Source organism: Myxocyprinus asiaticus, chromosome 17 (genome assembly GCF_019703515.2).
Source record: "Myxocyprinus asiaticus isolate MX2 ecotype Aquarium Trade chromosome 17, UBuf_Myxa_2, whole genome shotgun sequence".
NCBI lineage: Eukaryota > Metazoa > Chordata > Actinopteri > Cypriniformes > Catostomidae > Myxocyprinus > Myxocyprinus asiaticus.
In genome coordinates, this window is record NC_059360.1 from 45,840,028 (window position 1) to 45,867,786 (window position 27,759).

The 27,759-nt window shown below is 36.3% G+C and overlaps 1 protein-coding gene across 1 annotated transcript; it reads left to right on the forward strand.

Annotated features, from left to right (window-relative positions):
- On the forward strand, positions 1 to 27,461 carry ephx2 (epoxide hydrolase 2, cytoplasmic). The gene is made up of 20 exons (XM_051723121.1): positions 1 to 190; positions 337 to 460; positions 592 to 676; positions 995 to 1,151; positions 1,260 to 1,450; positions 3,375 to 3,497; positions 3,681 to 3,749; positions 3,854 to 3,949; positions 5,400 to 5,478; positions 7,025 to 7,059; positions 7,156 to 7,182; positions 13,291 to 13,376; positions 13,493 to 13,604; positions 13,693 to 13,767; positions 16,470 to 16,512; positions 17,159 to 17,261; positions 18,977 to 19,046; positions 20,412 to 20,492; positions 21,100 to 21,158; positions 25,736 to 27,461. Exons 2-20 carry the CDS (start codon positions 363 to 365, stop codon positions 25,818 to 25,820), a joined length of 1,674 nt encoding a protein of 557 aa, XP_051579081.1. The 5' UTR covers positions 1 to 190; positions 337 to 362; the 3' UTR covers positions 25,821 to 27,461.
- Positions 27,462 to 27,759: the final 298 nt, after the last annotated feature.

Here is a 27,759-nt window from a genome sequence, read left to right on the forward strand (position 1 = left end):
TTTAACGAACTTTCGTCCAGTGAGAGGCTGTTCCTGGGTTTATAAACAGATAGTGAGATACTGTTCCTGGGTTTATAAACGGGCAGACTCCGTCTTGTATTACAACATTAGTTATAGAAGTTGACAACTGTAGTGAGTGCTGTTCATCGATCTTCCAGATCCAAAGCGTCAGACCCAAAGCGTAGAGAAGGTAAACATATTAGTTTAGTACTAATTAGTTTAAACATATTAGTACTGAGCTGCATTTTTGAATGTATAGCATTACGCAATTAACTTTGTCTTAAAACTTAGTATGATTGTGCAAATGCATACTGCTTTGTCTTTCTTCTTTGACAGTCTGACTTGAACATAAGAGTTTTCCAATGAAGAAGGCAGTTTTGTTTAGTTTATGGGGTGGTGTTGTGACCCCTCACCTTTCCAAGACTTTTCAGAAATTTGAGGAAACCCATAATATTCCAAGGTATGTGACTTTTATTTTATTTTACATTTATATTAAATATATTTACATTTAAACATACACTTTATTTAATCAGAGTAACTGTTAAAATTCATGTTGACTGAATTACTGGTTTAATATGTGTTTTGTTCTAGGGGTTTATTAGAAAATGTAATTGCAACACCTGGCAGTAAGAATGCTCTGTATCGTGCAGAAAAAGGCAAGATTACTCTGACTCAGGTGATTTTTGTTCATTCATTTATTCATGCATTTACATTTTTACATTTGATGCATTTGGCAGACACTTTTATCCAAAGCGACTTGCCATGCATTCAAGGTATACATTTTATCACTTTCTGTGTTCCCTGGGAATTGAACCTGTTGAACCCAGCATTGGTAGCACCATACTCTACCAATTCAGCTGCATATTGTATATGGGTAATGATTAGGTCAATGTGCATTTAGCTATTACAGCACTTTTGTGACTTGAAAACATGCATTCAGTATTACAAAAGTAATATTTACTCATGTGACTCAGTATGTGTTTGCCTGTTGCAGATGATTCCAGAGTTTGAAGCTGAAAGTCAGGAGGTGGCAGCCGATCAGTGTTTGTCTTTACCTGCCCAGTTCTCAGCTGAGAAACTTTTCGATGAAATTAGGCAGGTGGAATTCAACAAGCCATTTCTTGATGCTGCAGCTGTGCTTCGTCGCCACGGTATGATGCTTTTGCATCATTCAACTCATTGCAACTTGTGACTGCATTTCTAAAGACAAATACGTATTTCATAGTCTCATTAACAAGTCTTTGATTCTCTCTCTTAAGGCATTGCCACCTGTGTCTTGGCCAATATCTGGGTGGATGACACTGCTCAAAGAGCCCGTATCGCTAGGATTGTCTCTGTTCTGGAGAGCCGTTTTGACCTGGTTGTTCTATCTTGCCATGCTGGTGTCAGAATCCCTGAACCTGAAATCTTCAACAATGCTCTCGAGAAACTAGATGTTAAACCTCAAGAAGTACGTGCAGATCAGACCTTTAATTCTTTAAATAAACTGTACACAACAGAGATCCTAAATCAGTGGTTCACAACTGGTTTTCATGTAGCGACCAGAGACAGAATTTAATAGGGGCTCGAGGCAAAAATGCAACAAAAATGGACAAAAATGCCTCCAAAATTCAAAATGTGCAATGAACTCTGCTGTTTTGTTGGTATCATCTGATTCTAGGCTTAGTTAAATATATTATCATACAAATTATCAGTTAATGTTAATTTAATTTTATATGTAACAACCTATTTACTCACATTTAAACTTTACTTTAACCCTTTAAGCTTAAAGGTGTTTTTTTCCCCTTTTTCTCCCAATTTGGAATGCTCAATTCCCAATGTGCTTTTTTTTTAAGTCCTCGTGGTTGCATAGTGATTCGTCTCAGTCTGGGTGGTGGAGGATGAATCCCAGTTGCCTCCACATCTGAGACTGTCAACCACACTCAACTCACCACACACACCACTGAGAACAAACCACATTATATCGACCACAAGGAGGTTACCCCACGTGACTCTACCCTCCCTAGCAACCAGGCCAATTTGGTTGCATAGGAGACCTGGCTGGAGTCACTCAGCACGCCCTGGGATTTGAACTAGCGAACTCCAGGGGTGGTAGCCAGCGTATTTTACCACTGAGCTACCCAGGCCCCTCTCAAAGGTGTTTTTAAAGATTTCCTGTTTTAGTGGCATGCCCAAAATTAAAGGCATATAACTCTACGAAAAAAAAAACAATGAGGGTTAAATGTTTGGTATCGTTTTAAAGAAAACTTTTTAAACATTTTTAATGATATAGATTATGATAAATTATGAGACTTTCAGCCTAAATTAATGATTAATTAGCCAAAAATTTACTTTTTTTGGAATTATTTTTCTGATTTTACATTATATATCTCAGGGTGTAAATAAGGTAGCTCCATAGCTTTTGTTCCCAATCATGTCACCTGTAACGGAGTAAGATTTTGTGTTGATACGACAAAGCAATAAAAAGTTATAGCATTACCAAAATAATTTATCCTAGTGGCCATATGTAATTAGAGTTAAAGATCCTCTCTGCCCATATTTGGATGACTTCCACCTCTGGTTGCAGCAATATGAATCATAATACGATTGGTTTAGCATTCCAACACTTCTGATTTGTCTTCAAATTTCAAAGCACTTGTTCAGTTTTGGTCATAATGCCTATATGCATTATAAAGTACAGCTTCTAAGCTTTAAAACAATAGTTATTTTGTGTTTGTCAAGACTGTAGTTATTAATATTTTGATAATTATTTTTTTCTCGGCGGCCCGATCCAAGCTCATAAAGGTAAAAAAATGCCCCTGAAAATCAATTCCTTGAGGCAAATATTGCGCTTTATTGAAAAAGAAATTATATAAATACATTTCTGAAACAGGTGGTGACTCAACATAGTAGCAAATATGTTTATAATACAAAAGTAAACAAAAATGTATTTAAAATCAAACATTTTAATGTATTATTAATATTTATTTATAATAAGGCAGTAATTTAATGCACAAGACTCACTGATGGTGGCAAAAACCATGTTTATGCTCGCTGCAAGTGAACCTGTATTTAATCTAGTCTGGGTCGTAATTACTTTTAGCTTGTGTAGTTTTGGTCATGCGGATGAGAGCATGTTGCATAACCTGTCCATGTTGGCTTCTGCCTAATTTGGGTAGATTCTACCATGGGATGGATGTTGTTTTCTCCTTCCTTTTTTAAAACACCTAAACCTGTTTATTTTGCTATTTTACCCATGCACGATTTAATTGTTATTTGCATTTTATTATTAGCATTTAGGATTGTTTCTTTTTTCAAAACAGAACTGAGACCAGTTAAGAGCCACTGAGCTAGATGAATATCATTCTATCTTAAATAATAATTTATGTTTAAAGGCGATCTGGCTGGATGTTGGAGAAGAAAGTATCAAGGCAGCTGAAGGTTTGGGATTGACGGCTGTTCAGATCGACGACATCACTGAGGCTCTTAAAGAAATCAAGAAGCTTACAGGAATAGAGGTGCTGAATTCTTATTCTAAACAACTGAATTTGCATAAGGACCATGCCATTTTAGAGAAGTTTGCTGTGTAGTAGCCTCTTGGTAACTTATGTACCAACAAAAATGATGACAATGACAAGTTCTCTGTCTAAAGTTATTGGGTTGGCGTATATGCTCAAATGGAAAACTGCTCTGCTTAACAGGTCATCAATGATGTTCAGCCAATGGTTTGTGATCCTGAAAAGGTCACCCATGGATATGTAAATATTAAGGTAATTTACAGTACTTATCAGTCTTAATGGAGTCACAGTTCAGAGGTAGGTAGCTCTTGAAAGAAAGGGTCGTGAGAAATAGGGAGTATTCTTATCTTTTTCAGCCTGGGGTGAAGATCCACTATGTGGACATGGGAGATGGGCCATCTGTTCTCCTTTGCCATGGGTTCCCTGAAAGCTGGTTCTCCTGGAGGTATCAGGTGAGCAAACTCAAGTGAAAATCTACTGTCTCAAAAAATCTGTTTTCTCAACTGATGCAAAAACAGTTTAAATGAAAAACATAAATATCTGATGCTCTGCATCCAAAGATGGAAACTCAAGTCTAAAACTTTGACTCAAGAAGAAGCACTTATCGTAAGTTGAAAATAAATTAACTTGAGACCCAACTTGCCCTCATAAACAGTTGACTTGAGACTCCAAATTAGAGACTTGGAACAACAAAATTGTTCTTCAGTAAGTTTAATAAAAACAAACCTGTTGCGTTTACACTTTTAAAAATGTCACAAAATGTACTTAATGTGATAACATCTAAATTGTGTGAGGGATAATGTACAGTACAGCTGGTTGTTATCGCAAAATAAACCCTGACATGGTGAAAAAGGTAGAGAATGCACTAAAATAGCACCAATTCATGTAACATTCAAAATTTCCCAAAGTCTAAGTGAGAGGTTGACAAACTGAAATATCTAGTCCACATAAAGGTTTCATATTCATTGCAATAGGCATTAAATCTCTGAAACTCTCATCCTCCACAATATTAATCTGCTGGTAGACTGTGGCTATCCACTTTGTTACAGCAATCGTGAAGCCGCATTCATGATTCGCCTCAGGGCGTCAATGCCAGTGTCAAGCGCCACTTTGAACTCCACATGAAAAGCGCTTGCAGACAAAAACGTCTCATTCTGCGTTTTTGTGATAGTTAAGACTTGACGTGCTTCTGTGGTAATTAAATTGTGTATTACAGAGTCCCATCTGGGCTTGTTTTGTACAACAAATAGTGTTAAGAGCTCCTTTCCACATCATTTGATCATTGACACGGAAGCGCTGTTGTGTGTTTGTTGTGAAGTGTGCGTCAGTGTAATGACTTCAAGCAGACACATTGCAAAGGTTCCACCATTCCAAGAAATGTTTATGCTGGTTTATGCTTTATTAATGGTAAATGCGTTAATCGTGATCAAGAAATGTGTTTAATTATATTTATAATTATATAAAATAAAAAAATGGGTGTTTAGAGCCATTAGTGAGTAGTATGTTTACATTTGGTACATTTACCCCACACAAAAACCTTCTTATCTAAGGTGTGTCCAACATATTTGTACATGCGGTTATTGACGCAGTTATTCTCATTGAATTGCCTGCAATACACCCACAAAAACAATATGCAATTTGATAGATTGCACAAGCAACTTAGTACCCTTTATTGTGATCATTGCACATCAGTGCCTTAGTGGTTAAATATCAGAGCTGGTAATCCAAAGGTTGTGGGTTCAAACCCCAGAAAAGTGTATTTCATGTGCTTGCATCACCATTGTGTCCTTTTGTCACCCCTGGAAAAAAATCGAAGTAGCTTTGGGTTAAAGCATTTTTGTTAAATGAAGAATAAAGTATGTGATTGATGGGATTCTAATAAGTTGTTTTCATTGACTGTAGATTCCAGCTCTGGCTGACGCTGGTTTCAGGGTTCTGGCTCTTGACATGAAAGGTTACGGTGACTCCACTGCACCACCAGGTCAGTTATAATCATACAATGTGTCTTATGTTTTCGCTTTGTTTTTTATTTCCTTCCTTCAATCTCCCTCACTGTTAATGCAATGTGCACTTAAAGTCTAGGGCAGTGGTTCTTAACCCTGTTCCTGGAGCCCCCCAAACACTACACATTTTGGATATCTCCCTAATCAAACACACCTGATTCAACTCATCAGCTTATTAGTGGAGACTCTAAGACAGGGGTGTCAAATATACGGCCTGCGGGCCGTATACATTCATGTTGATTTAGCCTGTAACTTGGGTAAGATGTATTCAGACTATAATCGAATCAAGAGCTTGCTAATCTGAATAAAAAAAAATTTGAAATCTGTATCAACACCCAGCCCTATGATTGTTACATTTTTGCACCACAATTTGGTGTTCATAAAAACAGAGCTAAACCCCTTTAAAAATTACAAGTGAAGACGTTTTTTAACATCAAGTAACCAAGTAGCATAAAGCATGGACAAACATTGCATGAAAAGCCCTTTGTTGTGTTTCGTAAGATTCCTGAACTGAGTTTTACAGCGGTTTGAACTACAATCATTTACATGCAAACATCAACATGCTTGAAATTGGCTCATAGTAAATAAAAAATGCATGGCCTTTACCAGGAAGTCAAGGTAATATGCATGTCATAAGGTGGTGGCGTAATCAGAAGGTTGCTGGTTCAGTTCCCACAGCCATCACCATTGTGTCCTTGAGCAAGAAACTTAACTCCAGGTTGCTCCAGGGGGATTGTCCCGGTAATAAGTGCACTGTAAGTTTCTTTGGATAAAAGCATCTGCCAAATGCATAAATGTAAATAAACTGTACATATTCTTGGCATCCTGTGATCAAGGATATACAGGAAAAATAGCAGTTCTGACAGGAAATTGCATTGCCATGTAAACATGAGCAGTTATCTATAATAGGTTATTTCAACCAAAGATGTTTTTCCATCTTGGTGCATTTTTACTCTGTAAGAATAACTTGTTTTTTTTACATCTTTTGACATCCACTGTGTGTTTAGATGACCAAGAATAACTTTAAGGAACTTTGTTGCTATCAGATTACAACCCTGACATTTTTCTTATTCTCAATTTACAATCTGTGAAGAGCTCTATTCCAGGAAACACACAAGTGTGAGACTCTAAAAACTATCGAGAGTTTGAGCAATGTGTGCCTGCACAACTCACTCAAATGTCATGCAATCGGATGAAAAGCAGAATGCCCAAATGAATTCTAGCTCCCTTTTTCCCTTGTGATCTCTCAGGCTTCATGCTGAGAATGAAAATGAAAATCAATGCTTGTGAGTGCACTTCTGTGATATGATTTGCAGTTACCATAAGGAATTGTGTGTGGAATAACAGTGCATGTTTTGTTTAATGCGATAGTTCACCAACATTGTTTTTATTCTGTCACCATTTTCTCGCCCTCATGTTGTTCCAAACACAAATGACTCTCCATTTCACAATTATTGTAACAATATTAAACAGTACAGGGCGTAGAATAACTCTTTATTCTGTTTTATTTATCTGTCTGTGAAGACATTGAGGAATACTCTCAAGAACAGATTATGCTGGTAAGAAAACTCACCCACGTAAATAATCAATATTGGCTCACCGTTCTGTAATGTTACACATAAACTGATGATTTTGTCTCCCTTTTGGCCTTTCAGGATCTGTTGACATTTCTGGATAAGATGGTATGTCTTTTTTTGCTTTGACATGTTCATAAAATCTTTTTAATGAATCTGTGTAAAAGACTCATAAGTTATTGCTTTGAATTGTTTTAACGACTCACTTGAATGTAAAACCCCATTAATTTTCTCCATAAGGGGATAGATTTTTAACGATAACTTATAAACCTTTAAAGACGGACCTACTGTTAGCTTCGAGGTTGTTAATCGATGTTAAATGCTTCTGCTGAAGCCATCCGTCTGCATTCAACTTAATTTTGTAAAAATCGTGTTAAATAGCTACACTATCCATGATCCTGAAGAGAAACAATCCACCTATCAGAGAATCATGATGAACAAAGTGCGGCAAAAGAGCTCTGCAGCTCTCCGTACACTCTCAAACGACTTATTTTTTCATCGTTTTTTATTCAATTAAATTCGAAATGATTCATGGGATTGTAGTTCATTCCCTCATTAAAGACGTTAAGTTCATAGTCTTGTAGCTTTGTCTTTTTGTCCATTTTAAAATACTTTTTTGCTTCAAATCAAAGTTGTAATTCACATCTGGTTGGTTTAGTTCATGGCTTACAACTCTTTTAAGGAGGATTTTATGAAATACCTATGGTAAAAATGAATGGGGAAAAACACTTCTATCAGATAGACTCGAGATTATTGGAATTAATACAAACGAAAAGACACTTATATCATTTGGCGTAAGTCCCGTCCTACGGTTCAGCGTTCAGATGCTGTTTGAACCATCAGATCCTGCCGGAGGCGATGACGGCAGGGGAGCGGAGCTTACCCCCTCCCAGGACGGGACCTAAACTGGTGGAGATGGGGTGGGATGGGGGATAAAAAAACAAAAGTATGTAAACAATGAGAGACAGCTGTCTGGCTTTTAAAGCGGAGCTGTATTGTGATTGGATGAGATGCCTGATAGATGAATCCCAAAGTCTTCTTTCTAGAACTACGCTTGAGCTTACATTTCCGGAACCAAGACAACTGTAAAAGTTGGCGGCCACTGTTGCAAAATCGTTAATGAACCAAAACCCTTAATTGAAATCAAAATCACAACTAGAATGAATTTCTTATGATTTCCATCCCTGCATGTAATATATTCTTGCCATTCTTTTGTGACTGCCATTTTCTGCAAATTATTTGATTAGTGTCCAGGGCTTAACATTTACTTTTTGCTGAACCGACCACTGTGGCTAGTGGTATTTCTAAATCACTAGCCATTCAGTATTTACATTGGCCAAAATCCCCCGTCCCACAAACAGTGATGAAACCAACTGGAGACTGTAACTGCATGCATTTGTTTTGGACATTTTGTTTGAACAAGAATGATATGAGTTCAGCAGGACACAAGCCTAATGATTTAAGTCATCTCTTAGAATATCTAAAGGCAAACTGGAGTAGGACAGAACAGGAGGAAAATTCAAATTAAAAATAATTTGTCTTTTGGTCTATGGAAGTCCAGATTTGAACCCCTTTAACCACTCTAAATGTACTTGCCTTTATTAAAGTTTACCATTGTTCTTACATTTTTTAACAGTGGCTTTTGTAAGGATAAAGCCATTGCCACAGGTAAGACCATGGATGGCTCCACATTACTGTGGTTAGGTGAATACAGATAGTCTTCTTAAAAATCAGCAATAATATTTGTTATGAAAAAGAACCTAAACATGTTTAGAAACCTTTAACTACAACTTTCACAGTTAATATAGAGATATGAGATACATATTTACTGCTTATAAAACACTGGACGCAAGATGAATAGCCTACAATTAACTTTGCTTCGGCAGCGGCCATCTGCTAAAGTGGCTAATAATGGTGACGGAGTTACCCGCCACTACCGATTTCTACCCTCATTTGGCAGGTGGGTGGATGTTAATGCCAAGCCCTGTTAGTATCCCTACTTTCTGAATGCAAAAGGAGCAATTTGATTGGATGCTCAAGTTCAGTCTTACTCTATTGAAATAGCTCATGTTTTGTAAGTGTTTTAAATAACACCATCATCAAGATTGGTCAGGTTCTCAGGACACAATATGTTTTATCCATTAGAAAATAGTTATCAACACTGGTGGTAGTATCGTAAACAGAAGCTTTATCTATAGTGGCTGTTTTGCACTTCTTAAAATAGTATGCTGGGTTTAAATGTCATTTACAGAATTTATGTTAAATGCCACAGAAGAGCAGTTCCCCTTTTTATAGTAACTTAATATACTGTACATACAGTGTTCTTCCTGAGTCAAGTCATGTAGTTTGTCTTATAACATTGTGATGAGGAGGAGGGTGGGGCTGGTCCCACCCTCCTCCTCATCACAAACATGACTTGACAAATTTTCATATGTTAATTATTCGATGGTTCACTTGAAAGTGTTTATTGAAAGACAGCACAGGTCTGTTCTGTTTGAATAGCAATATAATTGTTTTAATGGTTTGACAAGTTCACATTTGGACTTCTGTTTGAGGAAATGTGAGAAACCTCTCACTCATAAATGTGAAGTGTGTGTACACCAGATAAACACAAAACCACATGTGACAGCAGAACTGAGAAACCGTCAGGCTTAGCTGCTTTAGTAGTTTGCTATTTTTCTATTGTAGTGACAAGACTGATATATCAGCTAGGTAAAATAATGTACCAATATTTGGTGATTTTGAGACTATTAGCATCGGTTTGGCTGATTAAAAGGAGAGGTAGTTAAAAAATTGTTTTCTGTTTCCAAAGAACCAAAGTTGTTGGTCTGCTCTTAACTAGACTTGACAAACATCATTTAACTCAGAACATATGATATATGTCTCTTTCAACACGTTCCTTGTAAATGACATACAATGACACATTGTCCTCTGTAGGTTTCATGAAATTCATGGAACAACGCGTTTTTTTGGTCCCATTAGTCTCTGTGTGACAGTCAAGGACTTTTCAAATATGATGGTTTATGATTTCTGAAAATATATGAAAATTCTTAAACATGGATGTGGTTAGTTCAGGTATTGAAGTGCATAGTTAGTTTCAGGGGGTTTAATAATGCTTGACGTTTAATTGTTTTTTTTTTGTTTTTTTTTATGCCGATACCGATATCTAGGGAGTGATTTAATTATGATGGCTAATAAAATGTACACGAAATTGCTGAATTTGAATGAACATTTATTTAACGCAATATTTACTTAAAATTCTGTAAAAAAAAAATAAAATAAAAAATAGACTCAAAATAGCCAAATATCAATTAACTTGTTTAGCCGATTGTGGTGATATGGGCGTGGCCGTGCACATCTGTGGAGTGCGAGGCCGGGAGGAAGAGTGGTAAGGATTGACACCTGGGTGGAATTATCTCTAACAGTTGTTTTGTGTTACAGTGAGAGCTGTCAATGCAGTCCTACAACGGCACGAACTGCGGTGACAGAGAGTGCTTCTTTTCGTTTGTGTTTGAGCTGCTGAAAAGCGGGCAGAAATAAATAACCTGAAAGTGTGTAAGCTGGTTCCCGCTTCTTCAGTTCCCCTGAATTATCCTGAGAGTGTCACACCGATATATCAGTCTCCTTTTTTTTTTTTTTTTGCCAAAATTTTAAATGCCATTGAAATATAGATACACTAATGCTACTTTGTCTTTTCCAAAAATTTGGAAAGTGCATAAGTAAGGAATAAATGTTGATGGATCATTAATATTTTTAATTTTATAAGTAAAAATGAATGCACAGCTGACATTAATTACACAACTACATTAATTCATTGCATACTGATATGAATTTACATTTATATCTACATTTCTTATGTTAAGAAGTAGAGAGAAATGCAAATCATTGTGGCAGAGGAAGTGATCACTGTTTTAAGAGAGCACAAATGGAAACTGACTTTGGTAAACAGTTTCAACATAATGTAGGCCTCTATCCAGAGTTTACACAATCTGGTTGTTTTAGATCTAGTTGGTAAATCTTATGAAAAAAATAATGTCTGGTTTATATTGGCTTATATGCAAAATCAAAAGAAAAAATCAGAAATATTTGTTTTTGTGTAAAGAAAATGAAGAGCCTGATCTCATTAAAATTTTGTGATTGTATAGGGACATTTTTGCGAAATGATATTTTGTGACACGTATCGCGGCATGCAAGTTAAATGTTCACCCAAACAGATGAGTTTTTTAAGGTTAATGCTCTATCATGTTTTAAATCAACAAAACTTTCCTCCCTAACCTAAACCTTAAACCTAAACCTAACCGATAGTGTCAGAAAAAGCAAATTGACAAAGATGCAAATGCTGACGCAACCACATCATTTTGTAGTGCTTCTATGACACATTCATCTCACGTTTCGACTCACAAACACTTCAGGACTCATAACCTGGTTCTTTGCATCGCAAGTGCAACACTCTTATCAGTTGAGCTACTGCACAATTTAATCACACTCAAACATGCAATGTAGTTGATTAAGTAATTCAAACATTAACATTTTACAAGTAATGCACTATAGTAAAAGTGTTTAGGGGTCATACGATATCATTGTGTGAGGAACAGGATGAAAAGTAGTGAACTGATAATCTGCCGTTTTACCCATGATTTGTGTGAATGTGAATAAATGTCGTTGTTGTAGCGCCTCTAGTGTTCATTTCACCAGGAAACTGACGCGATATGTAGTAGGGTTTTGCGGTGTATACCGGTACTAACGAAATATCGTGATACCAAAAAACTTAAAACGGTACAAAATCATCTTGTTGCTAATTTTGGTACCATACTACAGTGTGGTTCTATTAGCAAATTTTTACGGGAGTGACATTTTTTAGAAGAAACCAATGACAGTTTAACAATTAATCAAATTCTAATCTTGATATGACCAAGTGTGATCATTAAACAGCAGATGTCATTTAATTAAATAATATGCAGTCTGCATGCACTGCATGCTTCAGAATGAACGAGAGGTGCTGCTGTGCTCTGTCATACTTCACACACACACACACAAACAGATTGCACGTGATTTATAAAGCGGACCTTATGAAAAACTACCAAACATGAGAAACTCAAAGGTCTGTCAAAATAAAAGTCCCACCAAAATAAAAGCTCTGTTTAATCGGATGTGTGAAATTGAAGACATTACGACAGAAAAATATTACTATTGTATAAAAAAATATAATATTCAAAGTAATAGCAATAAACCTGCTTATAACAATAATTTAATAATAAATGGTTTTATAATTATTATTATTATTATTTATAATTATTATTACAATTATGATTACGTATAAGCAATATCACAAAAAACAAGTATACTGAATATCAGCACACTGTGATTCAGTTGTAACAGTATTGTGTATGAGGAAATCAGATTTTTTTCATTAATGTTTTCATTTATACCAAGAAGCTATGTTGTGCAGCATTTTATTTGACCCCCAAAAAATTCTTTTTTTTTTTAAATTAATTATTATATTTTATTTGATTAAAGCTTTATGTATTCATTTGAGAGAAAAATGAATACGTACAAACCTAAATGGAAAATTTAGAATTTGCAACTACAAGACTTTATGCATAAGTCCTTTTCTGTGTGATTTCATCTATTTATTTGTTGCCAAAGTATCGATTTAGTATTGATACCGAGGTACCAGGGCTGGTATTGTACCAAAGCCAAAATTTTGCAACCCTAATATGTAGCCACTTAAAACACTGTAAAAATCATTTAGCAAAAATGTAGGAATAGTAACATGATTCTATGATTCCAAGCGTATTATTAGGAAAATTTAAGATCTTTTGCGATAAGGTTTTTTTCCATTGTGACATTAGTTTCATTAAAACCAAGAAAATGTTCCCCTAAATTCTTATTAATGTATTTCAAAAAATACAAAAATAAAATACATGATAGGTCTATATTATTTACATTTTGAAACACACTTTTAAAGTGCAATTGTAAATATACATTGTGATACTTTAATTACTGTATTGAGAATTAATGTGTTACATTAATGAGAATGAGAATTTATGCAAATTTTCACAATGCAAAACATCAAAAATAGTCGTGATTTTCTTGATGCAAAATATGATTCAATTTTTTGTAATTTGATTTTAGAATGATATATGACCCAGTTGTGGTTTGATATTCAGTACTGTATAAATTAATTTATTATTATTATGTTTTTCTTTTCCTCAGGGCATTCCACAGGTCACTCTGGTGGGTCATGACTGGGGTGGTTCTCTTGTGTGGAACATGGCTCAGTACCATCCTGAGAGAGTGAGGTACAAAATGTCCTCACGCAATTACAAACAAACCAGTTTTAAAAGAGACTCATGTATATCTATTTTGTGCAGAAAAACAATGGTGTTTTTTCCCACTCGTTTGTTTTGACATGCAGGGCTGTGGCATCTCTCAACACGCCCCTTTTTCCTGTGGATCCAAAAACCAACCCAATGGAGAAACTCAAGGCCATGCCAATCTTTGACTACCAGATCTATTTCCAGAAGCCTGTGAGTGAACATATCATATGGTGATATCATTTTAAACTGTAACAAAACTAATACTGATACCAATGTTTCTGTCTGATCTGTTTGTAAGGGTGTTGCAGAGGCAGAAATGGAGAAAAACCTTGAGCGAACCTTTAAACTGATGTTTTATGCAAGTCACGAGACTGTAAGTTACATCTTACATCCACATTGATTCATTTATCTGAATTAGACACAAATCTGACATGCATTAGATTGGTAATAGTAGTTACAGATACGTATATTATTAGATCTTCATTTTAAGGTGCTTTGTAAACAATCCCTCCTGAGAAGACCAGCTTAGATCAGGATACATTTCTGTTTTTCTAACTGGCACAAACCAGTCCATGCTGTTCAACCACCATGGTTTTTCTTCTAAAGCTGGTTGACCAAAGAAGTCTACCATGCTACTATCATAGGCTACATTAGTTTGCAGAAACAGACTTCCCTTTTATCACAAATTAATGTTTATAATTGCATCAAAACACTACACTGATGGAGATCAAAGAGTCGAGTCGTGCGTTTGGTGCTGAATGACCCGGCATCATAATGAGGGCCACTTAAAGGTCTGGCATCTGGGATTGTGATCCTGGAGTCATGAATCACAAACGGCACACTGGCCATTACTCAAGCCCAGGTAGCCACACGATGCATCCTTATGACTGCGTGGGCAGCTGGGGTTGTCAAGTCAGGGCAGGCGGGCATCTCTAGACACGTAAACCCCTAGAGCTGAGAATAAACAAAGGGAAATCACCATGGAGGAGGGGGGATGCACATCGTCGGAGAAACTAATTTGAGTGTCTTTTCACACGTACCAATGCCATTTATCATTTTAGGGTCACTTTGTTTTGCCTTCAGTAATTTGAAGGTTTTATTTGAAGGAAAAAGGTGTAAATACCTCAGTTTTTATTTTGAATGACAGCATCAAGTATTAGAAATGTCTTAACACTACATAGAATAAATTATCCTAAATTCAGTCATGAAACTCTACATTGCCCAAACTAATGGGTCCTTTTACATGTAATCTGTTAAGCCAATCAACTTGTGGACTCTCTCTTTGTGTAACATTTAAATTGTATAAATTTTTTGTAGGTAAGCAGGTTTCACTGCATTCACAAGAGTTTTTCTCTGAAACCCTCCTCCTCCGTGTGTCTAATCACATGTCCTACATGCTCAACACTGCATTTCTGTCATGCATATTTTAGCTGTAGCAAGAGCGAGTCTGAACAAAGACCAAACCTACTAACCTGTGTCTATCATAACACCTTAAATTTATTCTGAGAGTTGTCACAATGAAACTAAATATATAAAAAAGCTAAAAATGTATTATTAAGCACAAAACAGGTATCGTTTAAAGGTTATTAGTTCTACTTTACAATGCATGTAGGCATTATGACCAAAACTGAACAAGTGCTTAAACATTTGCAGATAAATCAGGAGTGATCCGTTTTGATCATTTATTAAAAATGTTGCACTGTACATATTATTGTAATTGATAAAAACATCAAACTCATCAAATAACCATGTGTCATATGTTGTCGGAAAGCTCTTAAAGAGTAGAATACGACCTATTTGTTTTACTCACAGACAAAAATATAGCGAGTAATAGCTAAGTATATGTCTTTGACATACATGTTTCACCTGAACAGGTGTTGCTCATATGGCACGTTTTCACTTGTAACTTTACAAAAAATAAACGGAACATAAAATATCACATACCATTACTTGGAGGAGGCGATTATCTTTAAAACAAGCCCACACACACAACATAATCGGATGCATAGATCATTAGATAACCCACACGAAGCACAATGAGCACACAGCACATAATGTGCTATCTGGCTAAAAACACGTTAGCTTTCATGAATCCGATGACGTCATCGGAAATGCTATAGCGTCGTGGAACATTTAAACAACTGGATTGGGTTCAGATTGCTCCAGCCAGTGGTGATAGGCCCCCTATTTGGGCAGAGAGTCATGTGATCAGTCACTCTAATTACATATAGCCACCAGAGATGGCGCCAAGTACGTGACACAGACTCAGTAATGACTCAGATGGCACAGAATGAAACTCATTCTGTGAAATCCCATTACAAAAACCATGTCTGCATGCTATGCAAGCCTTTAGTCAATGTTGTGTTTGCATGTGTAATTAGTTGTACAATTATTATGTTTTATTTGTTTGGAGAGGCTTTTGGACCATTTTTGGACATTGAAATAAATTATATTTGTAATTAACTTTTGATTGCTTTGTTGTATCAACACAAATGTTTACTCAGTTACAGGTGACATGATTGAGAATAAAACAAAAGCCATTTTTCGGAGCTACCTTATTTACACCCTGAGATATATAATGTCAAATCAGAAACATAAGAAAAAAAGTATTAGTATTATCACTGGATTAGTCAACTGTTGTTTTTTAGCATGACCTTATAGATCTGAGAAGCACCTATTTTTATAAAACGCATAGTTACGACGCTAATATCTGATTGGATGATCAGCATTGTAAGTTGTTGTAAAATGCCAAAAAATGCACACATATGACCACAACATAACCTACAGTTAGGCTAATTAACTATATTGCTTGGTGTAAGCATTATTTATTCTGATTATTAATACATTTAACTATATATGTTTTATAAATATATTTGCCACTGTTTTATAAAAGCAAAAAGCCACTGAAGACCATGTGGTAATAGCCCTTCCTCTCGCCATTACGGTAACTGTTCAGAGACCCCAACTTCTGCGTTTTAATAAAGCATCTGTTCACGCATATTCCTTTTAGTCAAGTTTTTTAATTAGAAAGCCTTTGAAGAATGTTTGTTCTTTAATTATCTCCTTTTATCACAGGATACACATCCTAAGTTTAGTAGTGCTGGGGTCTGCCAGAGAGGTAAGAGAGCACTATGAATAACAATTAATATACAATTTTGAATTTCTTTCTCTTTTTTTTTTTTTAACAATAGAGCTGTTCAGGTTGTAGTCCAAAAACACGGAAGAGAATTCGCCATAGGTTCCATCTGGATTTTCCTATGGGTTTTTATAATGGGGTTTTTAACTTAAGAGTAAAATAAGGTCTGTAGTAAATATTACTTGACGATATGTGGACCTTTTGTTCTACAACATAAATGACACCTCAAACGTGTATATTGAAGCCGCATTGAATTACATACTTTAAAAAAAAAAAAAACACATGCCGGCTTCAAAATTCACGTTTGAGGTATGTGTAATTTGTGTTGTAGAACAAAACATCCACATATCGTCAAGTGACATTTACCACAGACCTTATTTTACACTTAAGTTCAAAAACCCCATTATAAAAACCCATAAGAAAATCCAGGGAGAACCCATGGCGAATTAGACTTCCGGGATTGCCTACAAATTGACATCATGGCTGAGCAGCTCTATTGGCAGCATTATTAGTTTAGGCAATTCAAATAATCCCCGTTGAAAAATTCGATGCATTTTTATTTTATTTGGCATTGGCCTTACCTTGGTGATGTTTGTTTCGTTTTTTTGCATGCTCCATTTTTTATCAGGTGGATTGTTTGTGGGCTCACCCGATGATCCGCCCCGCAGTGCTATTCTGAGCGAGTCTGCTCTGCAGTACTATGTTCAACAGTACACCAAGAGTGGCTTCAGGTATACTGAAAAAGTGGAGTATTTGTTTTTTATTGCCATCTTCATTGACATGCATAAATGGGTTATACCCAAGCAGGACGTGTTCCTTGATTGACATCCTTATTGGTCCTGGAACAATGTTCCTGTCAACCAGATTTTAGGGTTAGGGTCTTTAACTATCATTTACATATTTGACTTTTTTTACTTCTCTTATATCCTAACCAGACGTGATGTGACACGTGATAAAAACAAGTGAAGCATTGACAAACTTTTAGTGATAAAAGCTGTCTCTTCCATGTAAATCTAAAACTTTTCTGGGGACATGCAAAATGTTTCGATTGGCTGTTATTATGCTGCATTGTACAGCATTTTCGCTTTCAGTGTGGACGCTGAAAACTTGGAACCTGGTAACCTGGAACCATCCAGGAACATGTCCTATTCAAAGGATTCCCCACCCGTGACTCTTCCATGACCTTTCCAGGCATCTGTGATTAGGCTACTAGATACAGATTTTTTTTTAAATCATTTTAATTCAGACCAGTTTGCAAATGACTCACACATCTGATTTATGAGTAGATCTGACCCATCATTGACCAAAATTTCTCTGAAAAATCGGACATTTGTGGCATGCGATCACGTTGAGGCCATGTACACCGAACGTGTTTTTCGAATAATTTTTATTTTATTTTTCATTTTTTATGTAAACATGCACTTGACGAATGTCTTTGACCATTGCCCAGAGTCTTGCTGTTTTTTCTTCAGTGTCTCATGTTGGAACACTGCGTTTTTAGATGCTGTGTCATGTTAAACAGAACAGCAACAGTCTCGATAAACCTGCATTCTGTGCACTGCCTCTAGATATTTTAGCGCAACAATGCATTCTGTCTGAACGGCCCCTTACTCTACACAAGAGCAGTATCTCGCTGATGAGATATTTTTAGAGCAGAGGAAAACTAGAAAAATGTACATTCACTATAGAAATTTCCATGACTCTTAAGAGCGCTTACACACTAGAGTTTACGCTGCGTCAGAGAATGCTGCGAATGCATTGACTTCAATGTGGATGGTGCGTCGGAAGGACGGAGAGGGAAAACGCAAGGATTTGCAATAGTGGCACTCCGTCATGCGACCAAACGTTGAGAGCACTTCTGAAATAGGCATGCGTTGACCAGTAAGAATCTCGGAAAGGTGGGACTAGTTGCGCTGTGAAATCGAAAAAACATGGCAGATAAAATCAAACGTGGTGTATTCATTCCCTGATCTTTATTATTTTTTTCTGCCAGGCTAAAAATATAGTAACTGTAGAGAGAGAGCCTGGAGAAGTGTTTCAATGTTTACTGGAACATTGTCGAAAATATATATTGTAGAAAGACATCTCTATCCTTGATCGCCACTGGATTGCTGCTTGTCTGTAAAATTAACCGCCTCTTCCCACACCTTCCAAACAGACCTTTTGCATTCTCTAGTGTGTAAGTGCCCTAAGACTGGAAATCACAATTTAAAAATTTCCTGGTTTGACCGTGAGAATCCTGTATTTGATGGCTATTCCCCTAGCCAATTTTTCTGCTGATCTAAATAGAGTTGTTTCAATTGGCTGTGGTTGTTGGCATTGCTGTGGCTTCATATTTCTTTTCCTTTGAAAAAATTAGAAAATTGCTGGTGCCATTTTCCTTCTGGCTTGCTCAAATACTTGGCATTGACTACATGTTTTCACTGAGGGTATTGTTTTGTCCCAGGGGGCCTCTGAACTGGTACCGTAATGGGGAGAGGAACTGGCGTTGGATGTGTTCCAGGCCAAGGGGCAAGGCAAGTATCCTCACCATGCTCCAGATCTGCCAGTAAACCAGATCTCTGACACCATCACTGTCAAAAAATACCTCAGTGCCCCTCATTCCAGCAAATAAGCACTGTATCTAGAGCACTCATGCAGTCTGTGCAGAGCAGATGGCCTGTCGCCTTTGCCCCAACCTTTGCTCCTCTGTGGCTTGAGCTGAAGCTTTTCACTGATAAACTTATATTTTTATACAGACGACCACAAGCAGTCATGCATACATTTTGCACTCTTTGCTTTTGGGAGATATTTCATTGACCGAATAGCGATAAGAAACAGACTCTTTGTCTTTGTTTTAAAACTGTAGTTTTTTAAGCTACTCATAATTAAAAGTAGTTCAACTACAGTACAGTCAAGCAAAACTTTTGAACAAGTACAGTAGTTAGCTACACTAATAAAAACATGCAAACTACACTGAAGCAGTTGGGGGTGGGGGGCATATCATTTTTAATAAATAACGTTTTGTAACTATTATTATTATTATTATTTGTAATCAAAGCAGTGTTTAGCTGGCTTAAAAAAACGAGGATCTCAATTAGAGTGACAGCATTACACATCACTGGACCATAAAACACCATCATTTATATAACTGAGAAGAAAACTGTGTTGAAAAGCAGCGATTAGAGGAACATTCCGGGTTCAATACAAGTTAAGCTCAATCAACAGTATGTGCCAATGTTGATTACCACAAACATTTATTTAGACTTGTCCCTTGTTTTCTTAAAAAAAAAAAAAGCTAAATCTGGGTTACAGTGAGGCACTTACAATGGTAGTGAATGTGGCCAATCAAATGTTTCAAAAGTTTAGCAACAAGACATGAACAAAATGTGTGTCAGCATGATTTTAGTGTGATAAAATCGCTTAATAACATTTTCTGTGTAAAGTTATAGCTAATTTTACAACTCTTTTGCCATGATGATGCAATGTCAACAAACCATTAAACCCTACAATGTCTGTAAAAATTACAAATTACAAAATCAACCAACTTTACTGCTTAAATAATGGAAAAAATTGATATAAGTGCTTTTTTAAAATTATAAGCATCACTTTTCTGACATTAAACCCTCAAACAATTGGCCCCATTCACTCCCATTGTAAGCGTCTCACTGAAATCTTGATTTTTACTTTTTTTTTTTTTGTTTTTTTTTTTAAGTAAAGGAGGGACGAGTCAAAATTAATTTTTGTGGTTATCAATATTATGCCACAAATGCTGTTGATTTGAGCTTAACTTGTATTGAACCCGGAATATTCCTTTAAGGTAGTCAAATTAGATTTGATAACACTGTTGGTGAATGAGTTTATACAGAATGTTATAAATGACAACGATTCTGCCATCACAGATTATGATGCCAGCTTTAATGGTGACGGCAGAAAAGGACCCTGTACTTCTGCCCGTCTTTGCTACTGGCATGGAGAATCTGGTGAGCTAGCTTCATTGTTATTCTCTTAGTTATAACATTTATTTTACTACTGTGTTTATGTCAGTTCGAAATTACTTGGAGAGTCTACTTTTAACTGTTCACATTCTCAAATGCACAAATGATCTTTTGTGAAATCTTGGAGAAAAAAGGAAGCACGCCAGGTAACATTGGCTATAATAAAATGACAGAAATACATACGGTTAGCTCAACTGGTTTAGCTTGACGCTTGCAATGCCAAGGTCATGGTTTCCCAGGAAACACATACACTGATAAGAAATGTATTTCTTTAATGTAATTAAGTCACTTTGGTTGAAAGCATCTGCCAAATACATAAATTAAAATGTAACAGTTTTCAACTGTTGATGCTGCTGCTGTTATGTAAGTCTTAAATTACTACACAACAATCGAGTGTCAGAAATCAAAGCTTTCACAAAATTAAAATGTACTAGTTTGATAAAGACGTGAATTGTTTTGACTAGTTGGAAAATTCGTAATTATGTTCATTCTGACATGATGTGAAAATGAGACTGCATGTGAAATATCATAAAGTACCGCTGGACGTGTACAGGTAAGCTCAACTGATATCTTGTATGTTTGTGTTCTGAAGGTTCCCAACCTCACGAGAGGCCACATTGAGGAGTGTGGACACTGGACTCAGATGGAGAGGTAAAGTTGACTATTAGGCTAATGAACTTGCATTACAGATATTAACCTCCTGAGACCCGAGTGTGACTGCTGAGTGCATTTTCCATTTGCCTTTTTGATTTGTAACTAGTAACACCTAATAAACATGCACAAAAAAAAAAAAAAAATAATAATAATAATAATAATAATAATTCTAGAGCAAATAGTTTTCCTAAAAATGTATGTCCATGGGACTAAGTATTTTTTTATCACACTTTTTAATGTTTCCAGAAGTGTTGGTTATTTATGTTTTTGAGATGCTACAGACATTACATCAGAAAGTATCATAATTCATTCTGATTCAAAGTAATGGCCAGCATCCTCCAATCATTGCCAGCCATGTTAAAATAATAATAATTATACATTATAAATTCTGACTTTACTGAAACTGAACTTTTGGTCGGATTGTAGGAGTGAATGCACGTATACTCCCTATTTAGTGAATGACTTAACCTCCAGTGTGCTGTCTGTCTGCACTGGTCTCAGAACAGTTCAAAATTCACCTTATTTTTATCTAACTCCATATAAAGCCTCTGAAAGCAAAATGTTTCAGCTTTTGGATGAACATATTGATTCTGAATGTGATAATGCACAGTGAATATAGGAACGCATTCACTAATGTTAATGAATTTAACCTTATTGTACAGTGATAACAAAATAAAATAAAAACTTTTATATTCAAACGCATACTGTATGTGTTAATGTTGAAAGTTATTAAACTAACATGTTTTTAGCTTTTGTGGGAATAATGTCCCAATCCACATATGTGGACATCATGTTTATCAGCGCGCTGACGTGCGAAAAATTTATTCTTTTTTTAAAGCGGCATATCAAACGAAACTAGAGACGCTACTCTTTACACCCAAACAGGTTTCATTGAAAAAAACATATAGGTTTTTTACCTGAGGCTCTTTTGTTGGCTCTGCGCTCATAGAAGCGCTTCATGGAAATCGACGTCATGTTGTGTCACGCGACTCGGTGCGGCAGAATCTTTAAACGACAGACTAGAGTCTTGTGAACAGTATTCAGTAGGTTTAAATTAATTTACTTAATGCCTTCTGTATAGCGAAGCCAAAATACAACGTCCACACATGTGGACGCGGGGTTGCACAAGGTTAAACATAATCAAACATCCATATAGCGACAAGTCTGGATGTTTCTAAAATTACTGCTGCTTGTGGTGCAGCTTAAATGTCAGAAAGGTATCAGCAAAACTAATTGACGGACTCACTGACCTTTTAGCATTTTAGCTCACAGTTGTTATATAAGGGACATAATATTTGATAGAATAAAATAGGTCAAAACCATGTCAGGTTATTTTAGATTAGATGCTCATTGATACCACCACTGTGGTCAAACAGCCAATCACATAAATAACAGGAAAATGACACAGAGAGGTCAGCTTTGAGGTTAAAGCACCCAATGTTACATTCATTTCACCCTACAGAGAAAAACATTCCACAAATACTGACTTCCATTAAATACAAACCCAAAATTCACAACAGCCCTTTTTCTCAAAAACTCAAGATATTTTTTCCTTTTTGAGGAACTCTGATAAAACAGGATAAGAGTGAATCTCACGAAACCCGTCAAGAACATTTCTTGAGTTATATTTCCCCCAAAAATAAAAACATATTTTGCGTATAGAAGATGGCAAATAAAACAGAAATAACTGTATTACAGTAATGTGTGTACTGTAATTGTCATTGTCAAAATATAAATGATTTTTTTATTTAGATTTTTGTGGTAAATTATGTTTGGTCATAAGGGAATTCTGTAGAGGAAACACACATTTGAGCAATGCTATGTAACTGAATATTTGAGACGTTGCCAACATTTTTCCAGTAGATAACGAAACCACTAGAAATGTACTAGCAATTACCCACATTAGCAGTTGAGGGTTAAAAATGCACCTTTCACACCTTTCAAAGTATGAACGATGTTCTGGAACTATTTGCAGATGTTGTGAGATATGAGTAAAAAATAGAAACCTCATCATATTTTCTAGGACCAAAGTGACACATCCACCAGATCACCAACTGCTTCTTATATTTAGTTCACATTCAATTTAGCTCCAAGTGTTAGCAGTGTTTTCTTTTAGCCAGAATCTCTTTTCAGATATCAGCAGCCGTGTTTTGGTAATATCCTTACTGTGGTGGTTAATTATTGCTTCTACTCTGAGAGCAGGTCTGACCAGACAGATATTTAACGTCCTCACTGCACTGACCCGAGGGTTTGATTGCTCGACCTGTGCAGCTGTAAATTATTTTAATGTCTCTTGACCCCTCCACTTTCATCAACCCCTCCACCCTTCAGTAATCAATACATGAACACTAACATTCTGAGGAATAGCCTTATTTCAGGGCAAGTGAAGTGACCCTGTGACCCTAGAAGACAATGACACCCTGTTAAGTGTTTAAGAAGCTTTTTTATGTGTCTGAACTTACAGAGGGGTCAGCTAGTTTTTGGTTACTAGTTACACTTCAGAAATGTCAAATTTTTTTGCATTGGTTTTCTAGACGTGCGGACAGTCCACGTTTGAGTGTGTTGTCGACGAATATGCCTGAAGTTAACTGTGAAAAAGAGTGTTACAATGCAATAGTAGCGCACATGCGGTGAACATGTCTGTACAGGCTCACTGTCATGAGTATACTGTACTTTGAGAGTCTGAGTGTAGAGTACACCCTAGCCTTCAAGGATTATTTCAGGTTCAATACAAGTTAAGCTCTATCAACAGTATTTGTAGCATAATGTTGCTTACCAAAAAAAAATTATTTTGACTCGCCTCTCCTTTTCTTAAAAAAAAAAGAAGCAAAAATCGAGGTAACAATGAGGCACTTTCTTGAGGCTATGAAGGCAGAAATGTGAAGTTTATAATTTTATAAAAGCACTTATTAATTCTTCTGTTAAAACTGTTTAATTTGTAGTTTTTATGGGCATATTGTTTACATCTTGTGGCTATACTTCTGAAACAGAGTATTTTAACATTTAAGGATTGGCCCCATTCACTTCCACTGTAAGTGCTTCATTGTAACCCAGATGTTTGCTTTTTTAAAGAAAAGGAGGGACGAGTCCAAATACATTTTTGGTGGTAGTCAACATTATGCCACAAATGCTGTCATTTCAGCTTAACTTGTATTGAACCCAGAATATTCCTTTTAAGTCTTCAGACTTACTGTCAGAGAATCTGAGGGAGGACCCAAGTGCAGAGGCAATTTTCGAGAAGGGCTTTATTAAAATAAAACAAAGTACAAACAAATGCTGTCACGAGGGAGAGAAACAAATTAGGCCAGTAAACAAACTAAAAGATAAACCAACAGAAGACAGACTGAGATACAAGAACAGACAGGAGCTACGAGCAACAACAGACAACTTGCAAAACAATCTGGCAGAGACATGAGGGATGAGGTCACAAAATATAGGAAGAAAAGCACACGAGGAGCAGGTGAAACTAATGAACACAACAAGGACTAAACCAGGGAGAGTGAAGAGGGAAACGAGGAGGCAGAGTCAGGGAAGCACATGGCAGACAAACCATGTGCAAATATACAAGACCAAAACGGACACCAGTGCGCATGGCGATGAAGAACTAAACACAGCCACGTGCACTCACACAACACACAAGACTGACAGGAGAAGTGTACGGCAATAGAACCGAACCGGAAGCCATGCGCTCCAAAAAGACGAGACATGGAGCATGAGTGTCTGGATCCCGACCCAGACCCCAAACTGAACTAGACTGAAGAGTAAGGATCCAGACACCATGCTCCAAACATAAAAACACAGAACATGGGTGTCAGAATCCTGTCACAACACAACAAACATGACTGACCAAAGTGACAGGATCCTGACAATTACGATTTTCACTAGTACAGTTTCATAATGATCTGTGTACCAGTCCTGTTCAAAATGCTATTACGCATATATATAATTAATTTCTTACTATTGCAATTTCACATATCAGTAATGTACTAACTAGTACAAACGCTAATTACATTGTTACTAGTACCACTGTCAACTAGTGAAAATGCAAATTTGTGTTATCTGGAATTTGTTTTTCACTAGAATGATATTTTCAGATATCATTCTTAGTTATCAGGCATGCTTACTAGTTATAATCACCTTAGAGATAACTGAAGAAAAATATCAATAAAATATCAAGAATTAGCCTTTTAACTAGTAAAACTAGAATTGCAGATATCTATATTCATATTCACATCCTGCACGTGATTAAATGTCAAATGGGCTTCTGATACAACAAAACGGGCAAAAACATCCCATAGACTAGATCTAGATTGATGAAGGGTACTGAGCCATATCTAGAATCTAGAAAATCATAAAAGGATGCTTAGATAATTTTACTGGGAAGACAAGGTTTTGCACTGTGATCTCTCCTCAACAAGCAGTATAACCTGTTAAAATGTGTCCCTTATGAGCAACATTAATAGTGATGCTTGTCTTTGCAAGCACTACTAATTACTTAAATCTATTGGCAGACCTAGTCATTTCATGTTATATCACATGGTATTTAGTCCATGCTATCTCCATTTCCTCTTTAGGCCTGCAGAGCTGAATAAAATCCTCATCTCCTGGCTGAAGGAAACGCATCAGAAAGCCTCAATCCCAGTTCATCCGAAGTTATGAGCCAACATCATCTTAATTTAACTATATGATTGTTGGGCCAGCCCAGCTAACTGCGTACTAATGTCATGGCTTGCTAATTACCTAATAATAGACCATTGTCATTTCGAGTTGCTTTAGTGAATTTTAATGGTCCTTTGCTTCCAATTAAGTCTTTTACTCTGCAATAACAAAGAGCATAGCTCTCAATTATGCCAGTTTTTGTAATGTAATAACAGCTCATTTTTGTAAAAGAAAACCAATAAAGTTTGATCCTCTGCATTGTAATAAACCAAATCATACTGATTTATAAAAGAGTGTTCATAACACTATTGATAACAACTCATACTCGAACAATAGTGTTTCATTGCCATCTTTACTTAGTATCATTTTTTCAGGGTCATCATGAAGAAACCTGAAGTCTCAACGCTTCCACTCTTAACTAGAATGGTTATAGGGATCTCGCTGTCATTTCCTGAGGCATAGCTTTGATTACAGTCACTGTCCTTAAGGACAGAGCTGATCTCTTTGTTAAAGCAGTATGATTGCCTTGACCTGAGATTACTGTTTTATAATGGAGTGTGGAGAGGAAGTAGAACCACTGTGGCTGCTTCATTACAAAGTAAGAAATTATTTCAGATACAAAGGGGTAATTTTTTGCAGTAACAAGCAAGTCAATGTTTCATAAAGTGATATTCATGCTGCTTTCATTTAGCCTTGAAATATGTTTTAAGTATCCATTTTTTTACTGTAACTACCCTAGAAAGGATTTTTAGGCAATGTTGATTCAGGTCATCAGTAATGACAGTATTTTATTTCTGAAATTGAGTCTCATTTGGGTTGAAACAAATTCTCCTTAATTGCCAATGATAGATAATGATATCAATGTGTATAATGATTTCTTTTAGCTGTTTTAGGACAAACACTGTAAAAGATGTACTTTTATGCAACCAGAACACCCTAGCAACTTAGTAACGCACTAAAAACCACACAGAACACCTAACAACATGCTGAAAAACACAAAGTACACCTGTGCTGAAAACCACAAACAACACCTAGCAACATATTAAAAACTACAAAAAACAACTAGCAACATGCTAAAAACCACAAAGAACACCTAACAAAAAACTAAAAACCACAAAGAGCACCTAGCAACATGCTAAAAACCACACAGAACAAATAGCAACACACTAAAAACCACACAGAACCCCTAGCAACATGTTAAAAACCACACAGAACAAATAGCAACACGTTAAAACCACATTGAACACATAGCAACATGCTAAAACCACACAGAACAAATAGCAACATGTTAAACACCACAAAGAACACATAGCAACATGCTAAAAACCACACAGAACAAATAGCAACATGTTAAACACCACAAAGAACACATAGCAACATGCTAAAAACCACACAGAACACCTAGCAACACAATAAAACCACGCAGGTCCCATAGCAACATGCTAAAACACACAGAACAAATAACAACATGCTAAAAATCACAAAGAACACATATGCTAAAACCACACAGAAAACCTAGCAACATGCTAAAAACGCACAAAAAAACACCTAGCAACATGCTAAAAACCACACAGAACAAATGACAACATGCTAAAAACCACACAGAACCCCTAGCAACATGCTAAAACCACACAGAACAAATAGCAACATGCTAAAAACCACAAAGAGCACCTAGCAACACACTAAAACCACGCAGGACCCGTAGCAATATGCTAAAACACACAGAACAAATAGTAACATGCTAAAAACCACAACGACACCTAGCTATGCTAAAACCACACAGAAAACCTAGCAACATGCTAAAAACCCACAAAGAACACCTAGCAACACGCCAAAAACCACACAGAACAAATAGCAACACGCTAAAAACCACACTCAACACCTAGCAACATGGCAAAAACCACACAGAACAAATAGCAACATGCTAAAAACCACACTC